Source organism: Zalophus californianus, chromosome 13 (assembly GCF_009762305.2).
Source record: "Zalophus californianus isolate mZalCal1 chromosome 13, mZalCal1.pri.v2, whole genome shotgun sequence".
Lineage (NCBI taxonomy): Eukaryota > Metazoa > Chordata > Mammalia > Carnivora > Otariidae > Zalophus > Zalophus californianus.
The window spans coordinates 1,409,935-1,434,796 of record NC_045607.1 but is presented as its reverse complement, the minus strand read 5'-3'; the positions used below and the strand labels follow the sequence as shown (position 1 = coordinate 1,434,796).

At 64.0% G+C, this 24,862-nt stretch overlaps 1 protein-coding gene and 1 long non-coding RNA gene across 6 annotated transcripts in view; one reads left to right on the top strand and one right to left on the bottom strand.

Moving 5' to 3' along the window:
• The window catches only part of CCDC187 (coiled-coil domain containing 187), a 41,633-nt gene that overhangs the window by 13,791 nt on the left and 2,980 nt on the right, over positions 1-24,862 (bottom strand). For 2 of the 5 annotated variants that reach the window (XM_027616807.2, XM_027616808.2), the window contains exons 2-14: positions 21,187-21,716; positions 20,991-21,089; positions 18,586-18,681; positions 14,991-15,125; positions 13,310-14,463; positions 12,963-13,057; positions 10,781-11,355; positions 10,290-10,377; positions 7,126-7,241; positions 2,497-2,561; positions 2,136-2,249; positions 985-1,112; positions 772-863 (exon numbers count right to left, since the gene is read on the bottom strand). In XM_027616807.2, coding sequence (XP_027472608.2) covers positions 772-863; positions 985-1,112; positions 2,136-2,249; positions 2,497-2,561; positions 7,126-7,241; positions 10,290-10,377; positions 10,781-11,355; positions 12,963-13,057; positions 13,310-14,463; positions 14,991-15,125; positions 18,586-18,681; positions 20,991-21,089; positions 21,187-21,716 — 3,287 coding nt within the window. Of the gene's footprint in view, positions 1-771; positions 864-984; positions 1,113-2,135; positions 2,250-2,496; positions 2,562-7,125; positions 7,242-10,289; positions 10,378-10,780; positions 11,356-12,962; positions 13,058-13,309; positions 14,464-14,990; positions 15,126-17,220; positions 17,330-18,585; positions 18,682-20,990; positions 21,090-21,186; positions 21,717-23,084; positions 23,294-24,862 lie in introns of those variants that run through there. The other 3 variants (XM_027616810.2, XM_027616811.2, XM_027616813.2) reach the window with 3 other exon arrangements.
• Positions 22,573-24,570, top strand: LOC113935069. The gene is made up of 3 exons (XR_003523886.2): positions 22,573-22,678; positions 23,387-23,894; positions 24,200-24,570. It is a non-coding gene; the product is annotated as an uncharacterized LOC113935069 (long non-coding RNA).

The following is a 24,862-nucleotide window of genomic DNA, read 5'->3' as shown; positions in this document are numbered from 1 at the left end:
GAACCGAAGGTGGCAAAACATCCAGGTGAGTGGAGGTGAGGTGAGGACACAGGAGACACGGTGGCCGGACGTTCCCCACCACGACGAATATGATACACCCGCAGGTGCAAAGTTCACAACATCACCCCAAGCACAAGAGACAGAAAGAGAAGCTACGCCAAAACCTGTCATATCCCATAGCTCCAAAGCAGTAACGAAGAGAAAGTGGGAAAAGCAGCCAGAGATAAAAAGCGCCTCCTGCCTGGGAGAAGAGTGAGCCTGACCCCAGGTTTCTCGTAAACAGGGCAAGCCAGAAGACCGGGCAGCGCATCAACCAGAAGGAAAAACATCCACCTGGAGTTCTATTTTCAGCAAAGGATATTTCAAAAACAAAGATGAAATGGGTTCGTCCTTAGGCTTTACAAAAGCTCAGAGAATGTGTCACCGGCACCACCAGAAATTCTAACGGAGGGGTCCTTCAGGCAGAAGGACACTGAAGCCAGAGACAGAATCGGGTCTACACCAACGAGATTGAGCATGGGAAATGGGGGTGTGCAGACACCTTCAGAGGGGACAGAGTGTTTCCAACAGTAAAGGAGACTCGTGGAGTGTCTGAACCGTCTAAGGTAGATGTCGACGGCAAGAGCACAAAGCCCAGGAAAGGGAAGGAGAAGCACCGGGAAAGCCTGTCCGCAGGAGGAGGGGAGGCGTGTGGCTGAAAGCCGGGCCCCGCTGCCTGCCCCAGGCGCGGGGTCGAATGCCTGCCGTGTGCGTGGTTTTGAGGACTCTCACCTGCAGAAGCTGACTTGTCCCCCTGACTCTGCTGTCCTTCCTGGGGACCTTGGGAGGGTGTGGCCGCGTCTCTGCCCAGGGCTGAGTGTGATCTGCAGGGGGGAGAGTGCTGGAGACACAGCCCCAGCAGCACCAGCTGCCCGCGCCTGTCCGAGACGGCCGGCCTGCCCGTGGCTATGTTGGGAGGCCGTGGCCGGCCCCCTGTGGCCCCACCTGGGTCTGGTGGTCACGGTGTCCGGAGAGGTTGTCGGCTCCAGGACTCCACACACCGGTGGCCGCTCCGAAGCTGAAGCCGAAGCCGGTTCTGGCCTGGCCTGGGTGGAGTGTTTCTCCATCAGATGCTGCAAGAAGAGGAAGTGGGCTGTGTTGTGGGGGCCCCAACCTCAGAGGCGTCCTTTGTCCATTCCTCCACGTGGGGCTCACAGGCCCCCCTGCCCCCTAGACCGGGTTGGACGTGGTAGCGTGGGGGAGGGCGGCAGGTGCCAAGCAGACACAGAGCAAGGCCAGGGCTGGAGCACCCCAGAGTTGGGGGATCAGATGGCGGGAACCACAACCCTGCACCCCAGCTGCAGCAGCTGCAAGCACCGAGCAGGCGTGATGCTGGGAACAAGGAGGGGAAGGAGAGAGCTGGAACCCGGGGCGGGTGTGCACGGTGCTCGCACACACAGGCGCATGCGTGTACCTGTGTGTGCACATGCTCCCCCAGGCTGGGGTACCGTCCTGGGAATGGCTCCCCAAAGGTACTGTGAGTACATCCCAACAGTCCCCCAACCAAAGACACAGAGAAGGTTGATCACATCCAACCAGATCCCAGATGCCGGCCGCCGGTCTAGGTGCCATCTGTACCCCACAGAACAGCGAGTGCAGGGGGCTGGGCAGAGGGGGTTTGGAGATGTGGGGCCCCTGCCCCTCCTGGCAGACCTGCCGGGGCTGTTGAGTGCCCTGCACACATCAGCTCATGAGCTCCAACAGAGGGCCCCAGACTCAGATGCCAACACACCCAGGACACAGGCTCAGGCGGTCATCTGTCCCCTCAGCCAGGTGCCCCCAGGTTAGTAGTGGGCCAAAACGTCCTGCTTCTGCTTTAAACTGAGCATCTGTGTGTAGTCCACTGAGCTGGCCTGAGCTCAGACAGCCATGCTGTCTTCTTCCGGCCTCCGGCAGGGCCCACGTTTCAGGTGGCACTGTGTCCTCTGCAACCTCCCCAACTTGACCTTCCACAAAGGCAGGTGGCCCCCATGCAGCCAGAGAGCCACCCGGGAGGGCCCCAGGCTCGGGTGGGCAGGCGGGGTGGCACTGCCCCTTGGCCAGGAGTGGGGCATGCCTGGGAAGAGCCCTCAGGCCTTCGGGCCGGGCCGGCTGACCTCCAGTTGATGCTTGAAGACCAGCTGGTCCAGGGCCTTCTGCGTCTCCCAGACCTCCAGCTCTGCCCGCTGCCGCAGAAGGGTCAGCACCTGCTCCTGCTTCTCCTGGTCCAGCTGCAGGGAGGGCCCAAGCCTCAGGATTCCTGGGGGGGCCCCACCCGGCTGCCCCATGGCTCCCCAAAAGCCCTAATCCCCAGAGGGCAGGTGGTGCCCCACTTCTCGGAGGGATGACCCAAAAGCTCCCCACTCAGGCCTCTCCGCTCAGCCTCCGGGGGCGAGGGCTGCTCCCCGCTCACCCCAGCCAGGCAGGCCTACCGGGGACACAGCTGTCATCAGCCCGATAGATGGGGGCAGGACACACCTGCAGGGACTTGAGAAAGCTTGGGGACTTCCGGGGGACGTTGGCAAGGTGCCCGGAGCGCTGACCTGTGGGAGCCACGGAGAAGGGGCAGCTGAGCAGCCTCAGCCCTCGTCCTGCAGGAGGGCAGGCGCCCAACTCCCAGCACAGCATCCAGGGAGGGCGGATGGGTGCAGCCTACGGCAGGGGGAGGCAGCCGGCTGCTGGGACTGCTCCACCTCAGCTCAGGGTTCTGCCGCCTGACCTTCGGCCACACTCCCCTGGGAGCGATGCCCGAGTCTGCAGAGACAGCGGGAGCCAAGCAGACAGACCTCCCTGGGTGACCTGGAACAAATCACTAGCCCTTCAGAGCCTCGGCCGGGAAACGAGGTGCCCACGCCCCCCCCCACCCCCGGCGGTGAGAAGCCCAAGCACGTGTGGGACGGACGGAGGGCAGCTGCTGCTGCGGACTCAGGGTCACAGCTGGGAGGGTCCCCAGGCGTCCCTGGGATTTCTGGGGTTGCTCCAGAGAGTGAGCACAGAAACCTCAGCCTCCCCACCCAGGTCAGGGGAGTCCCCCAGGGCAGTGGAGGGGCCAGCTCAGGCTCTGCACACCATTGGTGCTCTGGGCCCCTCTGTGGCTGCCTCTAGGGGCGGCCCCATGGTCGGAGGGGTGGCCGGCTGCACCCTCCTTGGCCCACCTCCCATCTTCTGGGCCTGGTCCTGGTGGGGGTGGGCAGAGGAGGGTGTGTGGGCTCCCTCCCAGGGCTGGTGCCCTCCCGGTGGCTCTTGGATGACCGTCGTGGCTGGTCAGTGTGCAGGGAGAATGCCGTCCCCCGGACAGTGCTCCTCATCCAGAGCAGAGCGGCCCAGCTTTCCATGGCCCCAGCGGGAGCGGCTGTGGACCTCAGCGAAACCAGCCCCCGGGCATTTCCATGGCACTGAGAAAACTCTGAAGCACGAAGCCCGGGGGAGAAGCAGGGGCTCCGGCCACCTGACGTGTGCTGAGCGTGGGGCAGCCCTTCCGTCCTGCTGGCCTCCACGGGGAATGGAGACCCACTGCGGAGAAAGGCTTGAAGCGTCTCTTCTGAGCTGAAGTTCCCTCGAGAAGGAAACATCCTCCTCTGCTTTTGTTTTGTGGCCACGGAAAGAAGCTGGAGCCAGAGAAAATGCCCAGGACCCCCCCGGCCCCGCCAGCCCGAGCGCCCGCGGACCGTCCTGCGGGCACCCGGGAGGCTCGAAGGCTGGGGGAGGGGTGTTCCTTGTTATCTCTGGCCCCACATGTCAGTACCCCAGACGGTCACCATGGAGACACGGGCTCCATGGCCCTGAGCTCCGAGCTGTCCCCGAGGCGGGCCTGTCACGACAAGCGTGTTCTCAGTTATGAGGCTTGAGCTCGGGGAATCAGGGCCTGAAGCCGGAAGGAGCTGACAGGACACCGCGCCCTGGGTGGGAGCGCCCCCCTCCCCGGAGCTAAAGTCTCCCCGTCTGGCCCGACCGCCGGCCACCACACGTACCACTGACATTAAATGAAAAGGAACTAAACCTAACACGCCCCCCTCGGTCCTGCCGGCCCCATTCCTTGGCTAGACAGCCATGTGGCTGATGACTACCATACTGGATAGCCCAGAATCTAGAACATTCCCCTCCTTCCAGAAGGTTCCACCGGACAACGTGGTCTCGAAAATAAGCACTATTGGGTGATGCTGGTCTAGACGTTTGTCTACTGGACAACACTGCCCCCAGCAGGAAAAACTGGGTCCAAACCCCTGTTCTGCCACCAATTGGCTCGAGGTGATGGTGCCTCTTTGAACACCAGGCTCCTCCATAAGCAGGGGCATGAGGATGGGACCTCCCCCAAGTCGCTGAGACCAGTGAGACCCACGTGGGCACACAGTGCCTGGCCCCGGCACTCAGGATGCTCAGGAGTGCTTCTCCTCCGGAGCAGAACGGCCCGGCTTCCCCTGGATCGCGTGGCTGGCTCACTCACACTCTTGGCAAACATTTCCCAGGCACACACACGTGGCGGGCCGCGGCTGGAACTGCAGGGAGAGCCAGACCCTCAGGTGCTCACGGCCCGCAGAGCAAGCTATGACCGGGTGAGCGGCAGGACCCGGCCCAGCCTGTGTTATCTGGGAGGCTTCCTGGAGGAGGTGTCGGATGCAAGCCCGGCACACGCACACTGGGTGTGCTCGTTGCTTGGTCTCTGGCTACCTGAGATCCTGCTCTCAGCCACTGTAGGCGGGGGCAGCTCAGATTTCAAATGAGTCCTGGGGGCTGCCTGCAGCCTCAGGGTAAAGAGATCCTGCCAGAGGATTTCGGCACAGACATAGGCCCTGTCCCACAGACAGTGTAAGGAGGGACGCGGGAGGGACCAAGAAGCTGGGGTGAGCCTCCACCCCGTCGTCCATCCTGCTTCCCACCTCCTGGAGAGGCAGCCTGGAGGCCGAGCCAGGGAGAGGGGCAGGTTTCTCCAGAAGGCTCAGGTTCAGCCTGTGGAAGCTACCAGGGCCCCTGGCCAACAGCTCCTCCCAGACCAGACTCCGAGGCTGCCGGAGGGCCGTTCGTGGATGTGGCACGGGGCAGGGGACTGGGACAGCTCTGCCCTGTCTCCTTTCTCTGGAAGGCATGGCCAGTGTGGGTGGGAGGCCTAGGGACCCCGAGGCCCCACAGCAGGTGGCATGGTGCCCCCTCTAACTCGGCCCAGCCCCTCGCCCAGCTGAGAGGGGCCTGCGGGGAGGGGCAGCTCTGCAGGAGGGCCTGTCCTTGCCCTGGAGCCCAGGGGACCCACTGACCGCCGCTCCCCGGAATGAGTCCGTGGGGAAGCTCACCCCTGGTTGTGGGAGTCCACAATGCAGGTGTTTTGTCCTTCCAACCAGTGCCTGGTGGTTTTCCCCTTGGGATGTGGAGAGGCTCCCCTTCTCTGCCCTAGCTCCGCTCTCACACCCCTCCCCATGGGCTCCAGGTAGGGCCGCCTGCCCCCCGCAGATGCCGACCCCCCCACGTGGGCAGACACCGCGCAGGGAGCGCAGGTGTGCCGGGCGTCCCAGGAGGGCCGGAGGGAGAGAGCACTGCTAACAGCAGCGCTAAAAGTTGAGAGCCCCGCAGTGGCAGGGACGCGTGCCTTCTGCCTCAACTCCGAGCTTCACGTCACCCCACTTGACGGTCGAGAGGCGAGGGCCACCTGTGTTCTTCCCAGCTTTCGGGAACATAAATCTGTGCCCAGGTTCCTGGGAGCCAGGACCCCAGGTGTGGAGGTGATGGATGGGGGCGCCATCTCCACTGTTCCCTGAAGCCACTGAAGCCAGTGCCTCCGGGGTCCTCACCCCAACCTCACTGCAGCGACAGCAGTGCTCGTTCCTGCTGGAGCCTCTCGGGGGGCCTCTGGTACCGGGGCCCCCACCGTGGACGTCCCTCCCAAGAGCAAGGAGCCACTCTGGCTGCTCGGCCCTGCAGGCATGGTAAATGGGGCTGAGGACTAAAGAGAGGGCTGCCCACTCTGGAGGGAAGGCCAGAGCCTGACCCCCTTTGCAGGATCCTGGCCAGGAGGCAGGCACCTCCAGGTGGCTAGGACTCACCCTTGACCCTCACAGCGGCCAGCCATCCCCTGGCTCAGCCAGCCTTCCAGAAGAGCAGCAGGGGTGGACAGAGTGCTGGCACCTGCGTCCAAGCCCTAGTCCCGGCTCATCCCTGGGTGCCCCTCGGCCTCCTGCTGCCCCTCTCTGGGCCGCACTCTCTGGGACTTGGAAACACGGTGGAAACCCCTACCCGGAAGCTGGTCACCTATCCTTGTCACTTATCGCTCGGAACCTGACATGCTGTGTGCCCTGCCTTGAGCATCTTCTGATGCCTCCCCCACTAAAAGCAGGTGCCTCCAGGGCTGGGCCTGATCTCGGGCACCAGGCACAGCAGGTGCTCAGTGGGTACAAGTTGGAAGAGCAGAGAGAGGAGCAAATAAATTAATTAGCAGGCTGGCTGCTAAGGCTCCTGGTGCCTCGGGAGACAGGGAGACGCGGGGCCAGGTGTGAGGCTCCCCAGCAGCCCCCACCACAGGCTGGAGAGTCCCCCAGAGCACGAGGCAGGGGAGGTGGGAGAGACTGGCCGTGGGATGAAGATGGCACAGACCCCCCACCCCCAGTGGGCCGCCTTCTACACACATCCCCAGCCACTGTGCCAGGCCCCTCCGGCTGCCCCTCCCTGAGTGGAGCACCCCACAGTCCACCATCCCCTTGGCGCACCAGGCAGGGTACCGCCCCACGCACCCCTGCACCCCCCGCTCTGCACCAGCCCTGTGGTCCTGGGTGAGTCTCCTCATCTGAAACCCAGGACAAAACCCTTCAGAAGCAAAAGGAAAGGCAGAAGCCTGGGCCGGCGGGTGCTCGAGGAAGAGGTCCGGGAGCAGGGCCGTCAACGGCCCCCCTGGACCAAGTATCAGTCACAACAGAGGCGTGGCAAGAGCACATAGCCAGCAACTGGGTCCCAAAAGCCTCCAAAAAACTTTAATACTGACGCGTGGACACTCTCCACATAGAAAAGGATCTCTCTAAACCCGTAGGACCACACGGGAGCATCAGGCAGTGGAGGGGGTCCCCAGCGGACCTCCCCGGCCACCCGACCAGCCAGCCCAGGGCCTGTCCGTAGGCTCGCCCTTACCGCAGCCTCGCGCGGTCCAGGGTGTGACCAAGCCCGCCGCCCCTCTGGCCGACGGCATCTCCTCCAGCTGCAGGGAGCCGCAGGTGGGGTCCAACATGGCTGGCACCCCGAGTGAGCTAGGGGCACACAAACACACACGTGAGCAGAGTCGGGCAGGAACATCCATGCGGTACGAGGCAGCTGCAGGGCTGGCGGGGGGTGGGGGGAGGTAACCCAGCTTCCCTCGGCCTGAACACGCAGCTCTCAGACCCACAAGGTCCCAGGCTGAAGCCAAGGACCAGAGGCCTAAGGGGGATGGGCCTGTGACCAGAGGACCAGGAGGGCAGCAGTGAGCAGGTGGCACCCATGGATGCCGACACCAGCAGTGTCCCCCAGCTTGGGGGGGCGTCATCTGTGAGTGGCAGCAGGGGGCTCCGCACTGGTACCCCAGGGACCAGCAGCCCTCAGGAGCTCAGACAGCTGAGCCTTGGCTTCCACCACCACTGCTGGGCACTGCGCTGAGACAAGAATGCCCTTTGCCTGGAAGCCTGGGCCTGCTCTGGGTCTGCTCCCACGCCAGGCCCTTTGGGGGAAAACAGCCACTCTGGGAATGAGGGGCACAGAGCACATTCTTCATCTCTGTCGTTCCCTCTACCATCTGCTAAGGGGCACTGTCCACCAGGCCCAGAACGGAGAGGGGTGGACACACCAGCCCTAACCCTCACCACCACCTGCTCATGGCCCAAAACGCTGCCCCGTCCCACAGATGGAGCCTGAGCCAGCCAGGTGCCCGAGGACGCAGGGGTCACAGCCGGCCGGCTGGACTCGGAGGCCTGTCCCCGCTCAGGCCACTCTAACCCCTTGCCCTGAGGCTGGCCAGCACATGTCACGGGCAGGATTGGGAGGAAGGCGTCAGGTTGGGCCTTTCTGGAGACAGCAGTAGGCCGGGAGAGCCCCGCCCGGGAAACGACTGTGTGAACAGGGCGCCTGTGTCTGCGGTGCACACAGTTCTGCCTCACGTCACGTTTGTCCCCCTGGCGCACAGCGACTCAGGACTGCCCGAGTGACTAAGGACACACCCATGGGCCGTGGAGACTGACGGGGGGGGGGCGGGCATGGCCCTCCTCCAGCCGCCCCAAGTGTTTGCGGAGCACCTGCTATGTGACTGCCCGGTCCCCACCCTGCAGCCCCTGGCCTTGCAGGGGAGACGGCTGGAAAGAGGGTCCTGGAAAGAGGGAGCAGCCCTGGTGAGGCAGTGGACGGGCTAGGGGCTGAATCCAGGTAGACCCCGGGATGGGGCGGGGGCTGCTGCCGGAGTGCGCGACCATCAGGGGACAGGAGAGACCAGGTCGCTGCAGGGGCACTCGGCGGCTCTCCTTGAAGGGAATGCCCGCACAGCCATCGTTCAATAAGCCAGGGTCGGCAAACACATCCCATAAAGGGACACACGGCAAACACGTGGGCTTTGCAGGCCACTCAGCCTCTGCCTCTGTGGACACGACTTGACTCTGCCATGTGAGCAGGACTGCTGCCCCCTTGCGTGAAGGATGAGCATGGCTGGCTGCCCATCCAGCTTTGTCCACGGACAAGCAGGGGCCCGCAGGCCCTGTGGACCTCAGGCCTAGACTTCCCAGTGCAGTGGTTCTCAAAAGATCCCAAGGACTGGCCTCACGCACCGGGTGCAGGGGGGCCGGGGTGGGCCGGGGACTCTGCATGTCTAACGAGTTCTCAGGGCATAGTCTGCGAGTACCGGACTAGGGAATGCGCAGGGAGGAAGAACCTCCCACGAGCTATGTGATCCTGACATGTCACTGTGCTTCTCTGAGCCTCAGTGTTCCTATCTGTAAAATGGGAACGAGAACACATCTCACAGAGTGCTGATGGCACTGCCCGAGGTGCAGAGGGCCTGCGGGTGGGGACAGGCACCCTGCGGGGGCGTGCCCTCCCCTCCCCTTCCTTCCCCAGATGCTGGGCCCTTGGAGGGTGGAGCCGGCATCCTCACCGTGCCGTGCTGGGGACAGGCTGGGTCCCCAACCAGACGGAGCCCCACGGTGCCAGCAGGGAATGGACAGTGTGGGGCACGGCCCCACCCCAACTCAGAAACTGGCCTGAGAGGCAGCAAGACGGGCCAGGCCCTGGGTCTGGAGAACTTGGGGGGCACCAGCTTGGGGCAGTGGAGGGAGGGCCACAAGCTGGACGAGGGGGCACAGAGCTGTGACCTGGGAGCAGCAACTGCTCTTTCGGAAGGGACAGGCCAGGCAGCTTTTCTGGACGCAGAGGGGCCCGCAAAGTCCCTGGGTGCTGATCCCTGCACAGCAAGGCTGCTGGGTCGTCCAGGACAGCACTCTGCACAGCCTGGTCAGAGCCGGGGGCGCTGGGAGGACGCAGCGCCTGGGTGTGGGAATGCCCGGCGCTGTGGGCGGCTGGGTCTGTGAGGGGTGCGCATGCATCCCCTGCTGCGTTGGGCACCAGGGCTCCAGAGCAGACTGGGGCTGTGGACACAGTCCAGCAGGGGGACGCGCAGATGTGGGGTGTCTGCCTGGAGCCCCGGGGAACCCGTCAACCTCTGGGGCCTCTCCCCTCCCAGACCACTCCTCCGGGTCGGGGACACAGGCGGCGGAGAACCAGCCGTCCAGCCCAATGCTGCCCCCTGCTGGCAGCCATTATTCTGTTCCACCAACTGGACTCAGGGCCTGCACGAAGGGGCCCCCGAAGGCCTCAGGCCTTGCTGGGGCCGAGAGCCATGAGAAGGTGCAGGGTCTGTGGGTGGGTGGTCCTGAGCACTTAGACGCGGGACACAGGACCTGGGGGGGAGGGGACCCGCCGATCACACAGACAAGTGTGGCCGACAGTGTCCGCCTGGGGCCGGGAGACAATGCAGAGGAGCGTGCGGAAGGGGGCATTCGGGGACTGCGCCCCCATCAGTGGGGACCTTGGGTCAGGAGCCCACTGCCCACGGCCCAGCCGGAGTGGAGTCTCTGAGCCACCGTGTGGCCAGCGCCTGAGCCAGCAGGCCCTGACCCAAGTCTGGGGGCTTCTCGCGGTCAGGTCAGCAGCTGTGTCACCCTCCAGCAGCCCGGTTGCACCCAGACCCCTGTGCACCAGCTGTGCACTGCCGCTGGCTCGTGGCTTGGCCGAGGCGCGGGGGGGCACGGGGGGGCGCGGGGGGGGGCGCGCAGGCTCACCTCCCGATGAAGGGGCCGAGGGCTTGCAAGGAAGCCGTGTTTCTTGCCAGCCTGTTATCCAGCTCCAAACGCCCGTCCTCAATGAAACCTTGGAGAGATGGACCCCAGGAGTTGGCAGGAGGGGAGGAACCCCTGGCGGGTGGGGGTGGGGGCGGAGGGAGGGGCACCCCCAGCCCCCACGGCAGGAGGGGCCTGGTGGGCCGTGTCCACTTTCTTGCCCCTCTTTGGAAGGGCCTCAGGGCCAGGCCTCACCCCTCCCCCCGCCGGGGCCAGGGTGCTGACAAGGTCTGTAGCTGATGGAAGATTTAGCGCATGACCAGGCTCTGCCAGGACTGCCACCGACGTCCCCTCAGGCGGCCCAGACACCTGTTGTGGTATTGTCCTCGTTATGTCCCCTTTAGGGAGAAGAAGCCGAGGTGCAGGGAGAAAGCGGGGTCCCCTTGGCCACTGGCGGGGCTGGTGGTCACTCGCAGCCCGGACCCCAGCCCTACCTCGGGGCTTGCTGTCGTAGTGGCCTCTTGGGCTCACGCTCTGTCGCCGCTCCCAGTCGGGGCTCCACGGCAGAGTCCTGCCGTCCAGGAAGCAGGTGGGAGGGACAAGTGTCCCGGCCGGCATGTCTGCCCAGTCCCAGGGGGCCCCTCCGCTCCTGTTGGGCACCAGGGCTCCAGAGCAGACCGGGGCTGTGGACACAGTGCTGCGACGTGAGAGTGACAGGTCTGAGACCGGGTCCCCGAGAGTGTCCGGTGCCTCCGACCTGTGCAGCTTGGCCGTGAGGATGTCAATCCGTTGCTTCAGGACGTTGGCCATGGTCTCCAGCGCCTGTAGCCGAGCCTGCTTGTAGCGGAAGTGCAGGGGCCCCGGTGTAACCAGGCGCTCGCTCTCCTCGGGGTCCAGGTAGATGCACATGCCTGGGCGCGGGGGGCGGGTGGTCAGGTCCTGGAGCTTCAGGGGGCCCGGGGAGGAGCGGGCGGATATCAGCATGGGGGCACCATCCCAGCCGTCCTGGGGGCCGTCCATCTCTAGAGTGTCAGTGTGATTCAAGGCTCTGTTCAAACACAAGCAGAAGCTGCAGGGAGAGAAGGCAGAGGGGGTCAGGTCCGGCGCATGCATCCTCTGCTGCGTGTTCAAAACACGTGTGTGCAGGGATGAGCCTGGCGCAGCTTCTGTGAAGGAGTGCGTCCGTTTGCAGTGACTGTCTCTGGCCAGAGGGGTGCCTACGGGCCTCTATACACCAGGGGCCACACACGGCCTGAGAGAGACCGAGGCCTGGGGTTTAACACCAAGAGCCAGGGCGACAAGAGAAAAAAAGAGCTCAACCAAAGTGTTTCAAAATGCACAAGTGTGCATGGAAGGACACAGTCAACAGAGTGAGAAGGTGGCCTCCAGGAGGGGGGAGATGATGGCAAAGCCCGGATCTCATAAGGGTCGACGCCCAGACGTATGAGGAACACCTACAACTCAACAACAACAAAAACACCACTCTCCCATAAAAAGGAAGGAATCCTGACACCAGCTACAACGTGGATGAACCTGGGAGTGCGGGACCAATCCCCGACGATCGACCCCCAGGAGGCCCGAGCGGAGTGGGACCCACACACGTGGGGAGCGGGAGTGGGGGCGGGGGTACGGGAAGGGGGTTTGACAGGACAGAGTCCAGTGCGGGAAGGTGTCCATGTGCTGGGGACGGACAGAGGGGACTGTGCACAGCAGTGTGAACGCACGCACTGGCACTTAAAAGCAGTGAAGATGGTAAATCCATGTTATGTGTATTCCCCTACGATGCCTTTAAAATGTGGAGGGAGAGGGGCGCCTGGGTGGCTCAGTCGTGAAGCGTCTGCCTTCGGCTCGGGTCATGGTCCCAGGGTCCTGGGATCGAGCCCCGCGTCGGGCTCCCTGCTCGGTGGGGAGCCTGCTTCTTCCTCTGCCTGCCCCTGCTTGTGCGCTCTCTGTCTCTCTCGGTCAAATAAACAAATACAATCTTCAAAAAAAAAAAAAAATCGTGAAAACAACAAAAACAAGAGAGAACAAAACAGAAAAGGAGGGTAGGCAGAGCACAGAGAGGCTGGCACCCTCCTCCGTTGCTGAGGGAGGGATGCAAAACGACGCAGCCGGTGAGGAAAACCACCGGACGGCTCCCCGAAAGTGAGACGCAGCCTTCCCCTATAGAGGCGCCCGGTGAATCCACTCCCACGTCCATAACACAAGATGGGTATTCAAACCATTCATTCACTGCAGCCCAAGGCGGGAGGTGGCCCAAGGGTCCACCAGCCAGCCAATGGACACAGTGTGTGGAGTGTCATCCGGTGGAGTCCTATTTGGCCGTGAAGAAGGAAGGAGAGCCTGACAGGCGCTACAGCAGGGGTGAACCCGGAGAACACGCCCCAAGGAAGAAACCAGACCCCAACGACCACATCTGTGGGACTCCGCTCATAGGAACGGTCCCCACAGATGCCTCTGTGGAGGCAGAACGCAGGCGGGCTGCTGGGGAGCTGCTGACGGGTATGGGGTTTGCTTTGGGGTGCTGAAATGTTCTGTGAGCAGAGGGGGGGATGGCCCGATGCCCCCGCATCGTGCACTGTAAATGTGCTGTGGGAAGCGGCACCCCCCATGATCACCCGCTCTGGGCAGAGGGAGCCCCACCCAGCAGCGGCAGCCCCCCGCCTGCCTACCCACCTGCCCCGGGCCTCCTGGTCCCCCAGCACCATGCCAGAGGTCACCTTGCTCCACTCCAGCACAGGCGACCCCAGGCTCCCGGGAGCTTCCAGGCCCTAAAGCAGAGGAGAGTACAGTGAGATCCCCGTCCCAACCGGAAGACCCCGAGACCAGTCTCTTAGCCCCAGGACTAGCCCTGCCCTCTAGAGGGGCTCAGGCTGGACCCCATGGGGGTCCCCTCTCTAGGGCTGGGGCAGAGGCAGTGGCTCCCTCCTCCACCAGCCCCGGGGAGGCAGGCATTTGGGGCTGCCGGGAGCTCAGGGGCTGAGCTGGCCGGCACCGCGTCCTCACCCGAACCCAGCACCTACCTTGGATGGCGCACAGTGCGGGAAAAAGGTCACAATGCCGGGGGTCGTCTGGGAGACCACAGGGACGGCTTTGCCGAGGACGGCCTCCCGTTGCTTCCTGTAGACTTCCTGCAGCCTCTGGTTCCTCAGCTCGAGCGCCCGCACGGCCGAGGCCTTCTCCTCCAGGGCCTGCCGCTGCCGCGCCAACGTCTTCTGGCGCATGAACTCCCGCAGCACCTCGGTGCTGTAGGGGTGGCCCAGGGCACCCCGGGGCTTCGGGCAGGGTGGCGGCACCCGCACCTTGTCCTCCTTCCCAGGGGCGCCCCTGGCGGGCCTCAGCCAGCCGTGCTCCACTCCGGAGGGCGGCAGGAGGGAGCCTCTGCCCTTGCATGGGGTGCCAGTGCCCTGCGTGGAGGAGGCACTCCGGGACCTCTGGGCAGAAGGGCTCCAGGGTCTTCGGGCGGGGCTCTTCCAGTCTTCGTAAGTGGCCCAGGTCCGCTGGGGCCTGGAGGCCTGCCCGGCCGAGGCACTCCAGGGCCGCTGCGGCAAGGAGGTCAGTCTCTCAGGGGGGCTCCCGGGCCTCTGGAAGGAGGGGTTCCGTCCTGGGGCCGCTCCAGTCTGCTGGGACCTGGAAGCCTGCCCGGCCGAGGCACTCCAGGGCCGCTGAGGCAAGGAGGTCAGCCTCTCAGGGGGGCTCCCGGGCCTCTGGAAGGAGGGGTTCCGTCCTGGGGCCGCTCCAGTCTGCTGGGGATAGGACTCCCACCTAGCCAGGGTGCTCCAGCGATGCCCAGTGGGGAAGCTGCCAGGCCTCTCTAAGGAGGAGTGCCTCCCCTCCATCCCTGCTTGAGGACTCTTGGAGAAGGAGCCCCGCACGTCTGGGGTGCTCCAGGGGCCCCACTGCCTCCTCCCCGCCAGGTCCTGCAGCCATGGCTTTGACCGCCCCAGCTCTGGCCCTCCCCTGGGGTGGCGGTGCCGGGCCAGCTCCAGCCCGGCCTGGATTTGCTGGCGGAGGTCTCTAAGGATGGCCATAGCGTTTTGGATGGTCATAGGCTGATCGCAGGAAGCCAGGTTGGGTGCGTTGGCAGACAGCTGCAGGTCACCTTGGACAGAGGCTGGACTGGGCATCCGGGGGCAGACAGGGGAGCTCTCGGCAGCTCCAACTCTCTTGCTATCTCCTGCAGAGACAGGTGGTCGCAGGTGTCAGGAGCCGTAAGGGCCCAGGAGGAGCAGAGCCAGCTCCTTGCCCCAGGCACCCTCAGCCCTGCTCCAGGGAGCTCGCCCCTTGGCCCTTACATGCATCATGGACTTGGACACTGCACCTCTGGGTGCAGGTGCCACATATGGGTGACTCGACCTGGCACAGAGCCACCCACTCTAGACTTGGTGAAAACAGCACGACTGGGGGTTGACCTGTGTCTCCTAGAGGAGCCCCTGCCGCTCCCATCCTGCATTCCCTACCATGGGAAAGCCTAGGTGGCTGTGCCCTGCCTCCCAGGAGCCTAAAACATGTCTCTCAGGGGCAGAAAACCTTTCTTTGGCTTTTAAATATAATGCTTTCTCCAAGTCCCGTCTGATGGCAGATTTGGAGGGCGTTGGACAGGGAGAGGTTGCTCCTGCGCCCAACGCCACCTCCTTCCCCTCCGCGCCCACCCCCTGATGCCCCAGCAGAGCAGGGAGGAGCACAGGCGGGGGTACCAGCTACCTAATTCCACGGTAGGGGCCTGGTCTCTTGAGGGAGCCTTGCTCTGGAGTCTGGGGAGGGCAGGAGGGGGCCCAAGCAGGGCCCTCACCAGGGCGGGTCCTTTCCTCCAGGCGTAAACACCAACCAACTCAGAATCTTAAACAGAGAAAACGCACACACAGCAGAGCGGCCGGGGCCTTCCGAATGTGGGCCCAGATGGGGAGGTCTTTGGCCCCGGGCAGCCCACGGAGACTTGCTTCACACGCTCCCAGAGGAGCTGGGGTGAGCCTCAGCCAGTGGCCAGCAAGAGGCAGGCCCGAGTCCCAGGATGACTCTGGACGGTGACCTGACTTCTCTGACCCTGGGTAAATGGGGTAATAAAACCCGCTCCCCACGGCTTTGCCTGTAAAACCAAGGCCACGGGCCCAGGTGCACCGCACGCCCTCGGTCAACGCCGGCCCACACCAGCAAGGACTGTAGTCATGAGGAGCGGCGAGTGGGAGGCTAATGCTACGCTGACCTCTGCCCTGAGCCAAGGAAAGTCTTCGCTTTTATGCTGCTGAGGCTCCGCCTACGAGGGGGGTCCCAGGGAACACAGACACAAACGCCCACCGCCTCCCAGCCACCAATGAGCTTTTGTTAGCAAATGTTGTCGCATAAGAAACATCATTTATCAAAGCTCTTACTTCATACTCCCAGATTACACTCTCCAAATGCCAACACCAGCCCCAGAGTCACTACAAACCAGGTTGCTGGCGGAGGCCAGAAGCACTGGCCAAGCTTTAGCTCACACACACGCACACGCGCACACACACGCACACTGCATCTCCCCCAGGTCCAGCCCTGGGCAGGAAACTGGACCTCCCAGGCCAAGACCTGTCCTGCCTCCCATAAAGGGGTTGTTTTTGCCAAGCAAGGGTGCCTTAGGGCAGAGACCATGCAGAAAGCCGACCCCTGGGGTCAGGCAGCCAACAGGGTCAGAGACCCTCCCCCACCGCCCAGACCCCGAGATAGTCACAGGCCTGGAGCAGCGGCCCCAGGAAGGGGAGGGGGCTGCACAAAGCCACGCCCTTCAAAGTCCACACCTGTAGGAAGGGCCTCGGCCACTCCCCAAAGCCGAGGCCTCTGGGACACGACCCAAGGCTATACCACCTTGCAGTCTTGCCCTCCAGGGCCTGTCCCCAAGGCTACCCCTCCACAGGCCACACCCCTCCAGCGAGGGCCCCTGAGGCCACGCCCGCCCACACCAGGCTCCTGGGACACTGGCGGTTAAGAGCCGGTCTAACTCTGGCTCTGCCGATGACTAGCGATGGGCCTTGGGGGGAGTGACTTTTCTTGGTTTCCCCGTCTGTGAGCGCCACCCCACGGGACCACAAACATGAAAGTGGTCCCTCACTGCAGGGCTCGGGCCGGGAGGGGTCAGGATTGGCTCCGGGCAGAGCCAAAGGCCAGGGCTGAGGCCGGCACTGCCCAGCTGGACACACTGGGGTTTTGAAAGGCACCAGTGGGGTTGGGCCCCCCAGCAAGTCTCCTCTGCCCCGGTCCCCCGACACGGCTGAACTGCACAAAATTCCCACCGCGGCTCCCTCCCCAGGGATACCACGCAGGGATTCGCCCCACCCCGGGCGAGGGGGCTGCCCGATGGCCAGGCCCCTCCAACACCGGTCGCTCATCCCCCCTTAACCCACCAGAGGGGTCCGGGTCAATAAATGGGTCCTGATGGGCACATTTTTTCTTCCGCCGAGCAGTCTAATGGCAATTAATTTTTTTACGAGAGGATTTTTAATCTGTGGAAATGGATGAAGTCCCCAGGTGCCCTGTCAGAGTCCCAGGGCCGACCTAATCTATGGTAAAAAATGCAAAGTGAGGTGCTATAATCTGAAATTAAATATTGGGCTTCATTTTCCATCGGCCCGGATGGATGAATATTTTATAACTATTGCGATTTAATTTTTTGTTAACTACAGCAAATTCCTAATTCATCCAATTCCCAAGTCCTGTGGCTCTGACCTCTGACCCCAAGCTCATCTCTCCTTAGCCCAGCTGTGACTTGGTCACTGACAGAAACTAATGGTCAAGTCCGTCAGGGTGACACGGTGGTAACGATGATGGATGCAGCCCGTGGCAAGCCCTCTGACCCAGTGTCAGGCAGAAAGCAGGTCATTTGTCAAGAGAGCCATTGAAATAAAGCAAACCAAAAAGCTGAGGGGTAGGAGGAGACAATGATCCAGAAAACTGTGATATCTCGTGCCTTTTCAGTGGGCCTTCTGGAACCTTCTCCGTGGCTCCCAGCATCCCTCACCGTCAGGTTCAAGTGGAGGCTCTCTCTCCTCTCTTGTTGCCTCCTACCCTTGCTGAATAGATGTGTCTGCCCCAGCGGCCTGCGGCTGCCCGCCTCCCTCGAGGGGCCCTGAAGCCAGCGTGGGAGAGGGAGACAGTCATGGTCCCGCCAGAGCCGGCGCTGCCCCCAGCAGAGGTGGTGGGTCTGAAGGCGCGGGGCACAGGCAGAGCATGCACCACTGGGCTCTCTTGGGTGAGCCGCACAGGCCTGGAGCTGGCTTGCCCGCGGGGGCCTCTGTGAGCCTCAGCGTCCCCATCTACAGGATGGGGGCAAGCCCGCCTGTGGCCGAGGAGGGCCATGAGGGTGGCCGAACTGGGGTCCAGGGAGTGCAGCTACTCCGCAGTGACCCCCCTGAGGAACAGTGCCGCCTCGTTCCCCACAAGCCACACGGGGCCCTCCTGGGGACTGCTGCATCCAGGCCAAGGGCGTGGCCACAAACCCACCCAGGCTGGACAGCTGGGTCTCTGCCGGACACCGCCACCCCGCCACCCGCCCAGGCCCCAGGGGAGAGACGCCCCAGGTAGAAATTCCTCTGGGACCTCAAGCCCACCACTGTCCCCACGTCTTCCTCGGACTCTCCTGGGACACGGTCGGCCGATGCGCCCCTGCATGACGGCTCCGAGGACCGTGGACACAAGGCCAAAGGCCTTTGCCGCCACCAGGGGCTCAGTGAAGCAGGTGTTGTGGGTTTGCTGCCTGGAGTCCAACAAACCAGGCAGATAGGGAAAGCCCTCCCTCCTGCAGACGCTCCCCCCCCTCCGGCCACTGAAGGCCGCTGCACGGTGGCTCCCCGGGGATGCCGCCGACGTGCAGCCAGCACATCTGTCCACCGGACACCTCACAGCCGCCCACCATCACCGGTGCGTCTTCACACACACGCGTGCAGGCTATAAATGTGTGTGAAGGCACAGTGAGTGAGCGGCCCTGTGTGCTTGGAGACTTTCACAGTCTGGGGGCTCGGGGCTTTTGTGGGCTTTCCCTCCGTCATGGGGGTGGGCCCTGCATGGGCAGGGACCCCCAGTGCCGCGGTGACGGCCAGGGTCTGCGTTTCCCAGAGATGCGGACGCCAGCGCTGTTCCCTTCCCCTGTGCCCTGCAGACCCACCCCCCCCCCAAGCCCCTGCCAATCCCAGGTCCCCGGGCCCACAGCAGCCCAGGCCTCTGCTGTCCCCGGCACCAGAAATCATGCACCAGAAAGCCGTGTGCCCACCTGGTGAGCTGAGTCACAGACGTTTACACCCAGGACATGTCATGGCCCCAAATGGGCAGACCTTACCTTTGTCTTTGGTGGCTCTTCTGGGGATGGGTGATCTGGGGGCCTTCTCCCTTTTGCAAGGACTACTTTGCATCCTTCTGGCTTTCTCCCGTGGAACTTCAGGGAGAGGAGAGGGAGGGAAGGTGAGCAGTCACATTCACGGGGATAGCCACGCTTGTGGACCCGGGCTCCTATGGAGCAAAGCCCCTGTCCTGCCTGCTCCTTGGGCCTGTGCCAGAGTGGGCAGCCGAGAGCAGGGCCGGAGGGATACCCTGCACTGCCCGCCCCCCAGCAGGCCTCACAGGGCCCCGACTGCTCACAGCTTCCAGGGTACCTGGGGCCGAGAGCCCCTGAGGACAGGAACGGCCTCCCAGCTGGGTCTGCCCTGCCCATCTCAGGCTGGCCTGCAGCCCTTGTGTTGACTCAGTGGGCTGTCAGGGAGCAGCGGCCAGCCGGGCTGGACAGGGGCTCCGCGGGGGGAGGTGGGGTCAGAGTGAGGACCACAGGGGCTTTGCATGGTGGGGTCCGCCGGGCTGGACAGGAGGGGACATGGACACCCCAGGGGGGTGGAGGTTGTCCGAGTCCCTCGGCAAGCACAGTGGGCCGGCAGGAGGGGACCAGCTTCCCGAGGCCCAGTGCTGTTCAGCCTCGGGGTCTCTGTCCATGGCCGGGGTGCAGCTGCGTTTGGGGGGCACCAAGAAGCCAACCAGCCAGTGCCGTGTAAGCAGGGCCAGGGGCGCTTGGAAAAGCCTGGCCCGAAGGAACTCTCCAGGCCCAGGCCGGTCCCTCAGTCCTCACTGCCGAGAACCTGCTGGCAGGAAGGGCCTCCAGCACCCAAGCCGACAAAAAGAGCCCTAATTCTGTAGAATCCACTGACACGAGGCCCTAGAGGAGTCAGACCCACAGACAAGGAGAGGCGGGCAGGGGCCGGGGGAGGGGACAGGTCTGTGTGTGACGCAAACAGAGCTCAGTCTGGGAAGAGGACCACGTTCTGGGGACAGACAGAGGGACGGCTGCACAACAGCGTGAGCGCACGGACGCCCCTGAGCTGTGCACTTACTAGTGGTGAAGGTGGTAAATCTTATGTGTACCTTACTATAATTTAAAAAGAAAAAAAAAAAAAAGACCTAGGCCCTGCCCCAAGCCTGCCTCCAGAGGGTTCTAACGGGGAGAGGATGAGATGCGACGGTCAGGAATGGTGACACTAGAGGCTGCTGAGTCCCCGAGCGACTAGCGGCCAAATCCTGATCTTGGCTGAGGAGCCCCGGTGGCCTCCGTGGGGTGGGGGTGCTTGGGGAGCTGAGGCCGTTGGGGTCCCCGTGGGTGGAGGAGGAGAAGGGCAGGGTGATCTCTGTGAGCCACAGCCGGCCTGGGCACCTGGGCGCGGGGAGCGGCTTCAGCCCACGGCCAGGCCAGAGCTGGACGCTGCCCCCTGGGCTCGGACCGGCAGGCCCCTTGGCCCCGGCCTGCATCTGACTCCGCTCACACATCCAGCTGGGGCGGGACACGAAAAGTACCTGCGGCTGGCACCCCGGGGGTCGCAGATCACATACTGACCAACCTCCGCCCCAACCTAACCTGCCTGCTGCCACTGTTGTCCCCTGGCCCCATACTGTTCCCCTGCGCCGAAGACCCCAGCAGCCTCGGGCATCCCAGGCAGCCTGACTTCTGCTCCAGAGCCCGTCCCCCTGCCCCACTGCGGGGCATCCAAAACCGTGCTGGAATGAGGCTGCCCTTCTAGACTAGAGAGATAACCTCCCCCAGCTCCCCATCCTGCAAACAGTACCGGCCTGCCAAAGCCCAAACCCACCGGGGCTCCCTGCTTAAAACCCTCCAAAGCAGTTCCCAGTGCCCATGGCCAGTGGTGCAATCCAGACTCTTTAAATGCCACCGCCCTCTGGCCCCCAAGCATGGCTCCTGTCTGCCTCTCCAACCTCACCCCTCCTATGTGTTGAGTGAAAGAGTAAGCCAAAACCTTCCCTCGGCCCCCTGGCCCCTTCCCACCGGCAAGAAGTCTGCCTACCCATGACCGAGCCCTCAGCACCTCCCAGGCCCGGCGGAAGGCTCAGCCACAGCCCCTACAGCTGGTATGTGTCCATGCAGGAAAGACGTCACCCGCTCTGTGCAGGAGACCCCCTGCCCTTTGAGCCCCGGGCTGCCTTGCAGGGCCTGCCCGCCTTCCTTCTCCGAGGGGGAAGCAGAGATTTAGAGGAGGTCCCGTTCCGGAGAATGGCAGGCCGGGTCCAAGTCTGTGCCTGGCCCTTTCGTGGTGGGGGGGCCCTCTCTACTGTCCTCGCCTGAGCGGGATCATACTAGCGCCAGTCATATAGAGAGAGGGAAGCCCAGGGTCCAGAACCGTGCCGCCCTGACGGCCGCCGGAGGGTCTGGGCAGGGCTGCCAGCATGGCCAGCCATGCAGTCCCTCACCTGAGGCCTGGCGCCGGGCGACCCCGGACAGCTTGCACCCCTGGCCGGGGATTGCCCTGTCTTCCACTCCACACGGAGCCACGCTCAGGCCGCCTGAGCCTGGAGAGGAGCGAAAGGGGGCATCGTGAGGACAGGTTCCGGGAGGGGCTTCCATGCTTCCCATGTAGCAGCCACTCAACAGCCCCCAAAACAGCACCTTTGACGGAGGCCCCAGGCCTGAGTGCCTCCCACGGGGCTGGAGTGGGGTGCATCGGCTTCCTGGCCTTCCTCCGGGGGTCTGGCTTGGAGGCTCTGTAGAGGCGCGAGGCGCTGGACAGTGTGGAGGTGCCCAGGGAGGCGCAGCTGGCCTGCCACTGGGCCTGGGCCCGGATCTTGTCCCGCAGCTGCTCCAGCCGTGGGTTGCTCTCCCTGGGCTGCCGCCGGGGCCCCAGCACCTGGGGGGGCCTCTCCTTCCAGGGCCCGGGGGGAGATGTGCAGGAGTCGTGGCCCCCAGAGGAGCCAGAGAGGCGGCCTGATGACACCGAGCTGTCCCCATCCTTGGCCTCCTCGCCTTCCGACCACACCAGGTGGCTGTGGGCCTTCCCCCGGGCGCCTGGCTGCTCGGTGTGGTCGGACCAGGCCACGTGGGGAGCTCCCTGCAGGTCACCTGGCCGTTGGGAGGGCCTGGGCCACCTCAGGGCAGCCATGGCATCATCCTCAGCCGCAGGTGGAGGGAGCCCAGGTTCCCTGGGGACAGAGAAGCAGCCCGTGAGTCAGGTGTGGAGACCTGGCCGTGCTGAGCAGAACATCTCAGACTGTGTGCCCCCCAGTACCCCTTCTGCTCCCTCACTCTCCTGTCTCAGGATGCCCACAACCGAGAAAGGTGCAGGGGGGCCAAGAAAACGCCCCCAGGCACACCCCCTCTCCAATTGCTACCTCGAGCCTTGCAGGCAGTCGCCACCATCAGCCCAACTGACAGAGAGGGAGACCGAGGCTCCAGAGAAGGCATGCAGGTGGGGCACGCTGGCCCCCAAGTCCTCCATCCTCATGGTGACCGGATGCCCTCCCAGGGAAGGAGGCTGTCCCTCCCAGGTCCCCGCCTGGCCCACTGGGCAGGCACAGACGTCTCCAGCAGCGCAAACAGGGTCTGCCCAGGGCCCCAGGGAGCCAGAGTGAGACGGGGCAGCGCCTCTGGTTATCTCTGGGTTGGGGCAGGATCATTTCTCCTGGGTCGGCAGGCAGCGTCCCCATGAGCAAGGTCGACATGGCCACAGGGCCGGGTCGAGGGCAGAGCCCAGTGAGTCCCCAGCCACCACCTGCCTGGGGTCAGAAGGTGCTTTCACGGGGCAGCCAGCCGGTCTGCAGCCTGGTGTCCATCCTTGCTCAGGATGGGCTGGCCACTGCCGGCTGGTCACTGCCGGCTGGTCACGGCCTAGCCCAGCCTCCTGGCCCACAATGGAAACCCTCAGGATAGTCGTGGAAACTGGGTGGGCATGGTGGGCTGCCGGGCCCTGGGCTGGCAACGGCTTGGGGGGCCTTCCTAACGAGCTGCCCCTCAGCAGGGTGGGAGAGAATTCTGGGTGGCCTGTGACAGCATAATAACCCCATTGTCACTCAGCGACAGAGCCGAGGCCTTCGACTCCTGCTGGGGCCACGGGCAGGCCCCCCACCATCCTCCCAGGGCACGGGAGCCCACAGCTGTGTGTGTGGTGAGTGGACTGGCCAGGGCTGGGGGCGGGCTCAGCCAAAGCCAGGGCGCACAGTGCAGGGCTGGGGACAGAGGTGGGGCTTGACCCCAGGCTCAAGCTTCAGTTCCGGATGGGCTCAGCCTGGGGACCCTGGGTCAGGAGAGAGGAGCCAGCCCCGGACACGGCCCCAGCAGCTAGACGAGAGGTTCAGTGCTCCAGCCCGACGCCCTCTGGGAACCACCTCCCAGGCCGCTGCCCTTGGCTCCTCGGGGTTGGTCAGGGGAGCTGGCTTCTCAGCTCTCCCTGGCAAATGCTCAGGGCACCCTTTGGCCCACGGACATCCTAGCTGAAGATGCCTGAGCCCTGGGAGCCCCAGGCCCGCTTCCTTGGCCCTGCCCCCCTCAGAGAGCACCCCAGCCTGGTCCACCTGCAGTGGTGTCCTGTCACCTTCTCGCCAACCCTGGCAGGGCAGTATGGTGGAGAGGACTCGGACTCTGCAGTCAGCTGGCTCTGAGCTTGGCATGGTCCCCCAAGGAGGAGAGCCGTTCAAATCCACACTCCGCCCCTAGCCAGCTGAGTAACCTTGGGTGACCGGAGACCCCACCCTGCCCTGCCTCTGGGTATTGTGAGCTTCTGGTGAGTTCACTCCAGCAGGAGGGCGCTAAGCAGGATGGCCCGCGTTCATGAGCAGTGGGATAGCTGAGCTGGCTGTGAACTCTTCGTTTTCAGGATGCCCCAGAGAAAGGGGGTCTGCAGCAAAAGAGCTCCTAATTCCAGGCAGAATGGAGAGCCTCTGTGAAGCTTATTCTAAGAGTCTGTCCTGGGGAACCAGGGATGCCTGGAGCCAGCTGCCACCAGGAAAGGATGCGGGGCGGGGCCCTGAGCCCAACGGGGCCCTGGTCATAGGGACACAGCCCCACATTCAGCCACCAGCAGGAGAGGAGTCACCCCAGGGACAGGCCTGCCTGGAATGTGAGGTGCTGCCCCTTTGACCCCAACAACCAGCTTCTCCTGCAGTTGGGATGAGGGGAAAGACGCATGTGCCTCAGACCACAGAGTCAGCAGAACCCCAAATCCAGCCTTTGGCCCCAGGGCCCTCGACCACACCTGGTAGCCTAGACTGATGACACAGCTCTGCAGGCGGGTCCCCCTGCCGGTGGCACCGAGGCTGCCATCCAGCTCTGGCCAGGAGTTCCGCCCTGCCCCGGCTTGCCTGCTCCACTGGGGACGTCGCCTGGTGAGGCCAAAATGCAGTGTGTCCCACCCTGTGTTTCTTTATGGGATGTTTTCGAGGGGTCGGCATGGCAGAGGGCTGCCCCCGGGCTTTGGAAAAGCAGGCCCTTCCAGGAGAGCCGCAGGGCACACGCGTGTTCCCGTGACATGCTGGGAATACCCGGGGCCTGCAGACGGCTTCTGCTACACGGGGGCTGGCAAGCTCGGGGGACATCACCAGGGGGTGACCATGGTGTCCCCCACACCACCCTTAGAGGCTGGACAACAGAGGAGACTCCCAGAGACAGCTCAGCCTCCTCTCGTTCACAGAGAGGCTCCCCATCCTGGAGCAGAACCCCCTGCAGCCTCCACTGAAGGACCCCGTGGTCACTGCGGCCCCCGGGCCTCCGCTGAAGGACCCTGCCTCGGCCAGGCCCTGGGGCGCCTCCATCGGCTGAGGTCCTGGGGGGCATTCTCCCCAGCGTCCACCTGACTTCCTCAAGGACAGCGGGAGAGGGTCATCCTGAGCCGTGGCGGCCGGAGCCAAGTGCCCGCGTCTCTCTGGAGGTCAGCTGGTGGCCCCGGTTTCCCACGAGCAGGAAAGCGGGGGGTCCAGAGCCGCGGCCCTCCGCAGGAAGCAGCTGTTTCATAAACACGACGAACAGCCGACTGCCACACACCAGAGTCGATAAAAGCAAAATCGTGAAACGAGTGTGTGACAGTGTAAATAACCCCAGCGTCGTGGCCCTGTGAGCTGTGACAAGCCCAGAGCCCCCTCCCTCTCCTCCCGCTCCACTGGCCACGCCCTGCAGGCCTGCTTTACCACCCCCACTCCAGAGCGGCTCCCAATCGGGAGACGTGCCAGCCCCCCGAGGCCTCTCCCTGCCCAGGATCCTCAGTGCACCCCTGACCCCAGCCCTCTGGCACCTGCTGGGGCGACCACAGCTCTGTGAGCCGGGCCCCGACCAGGGCCCCAAGCAGCAGTGTGGGTAC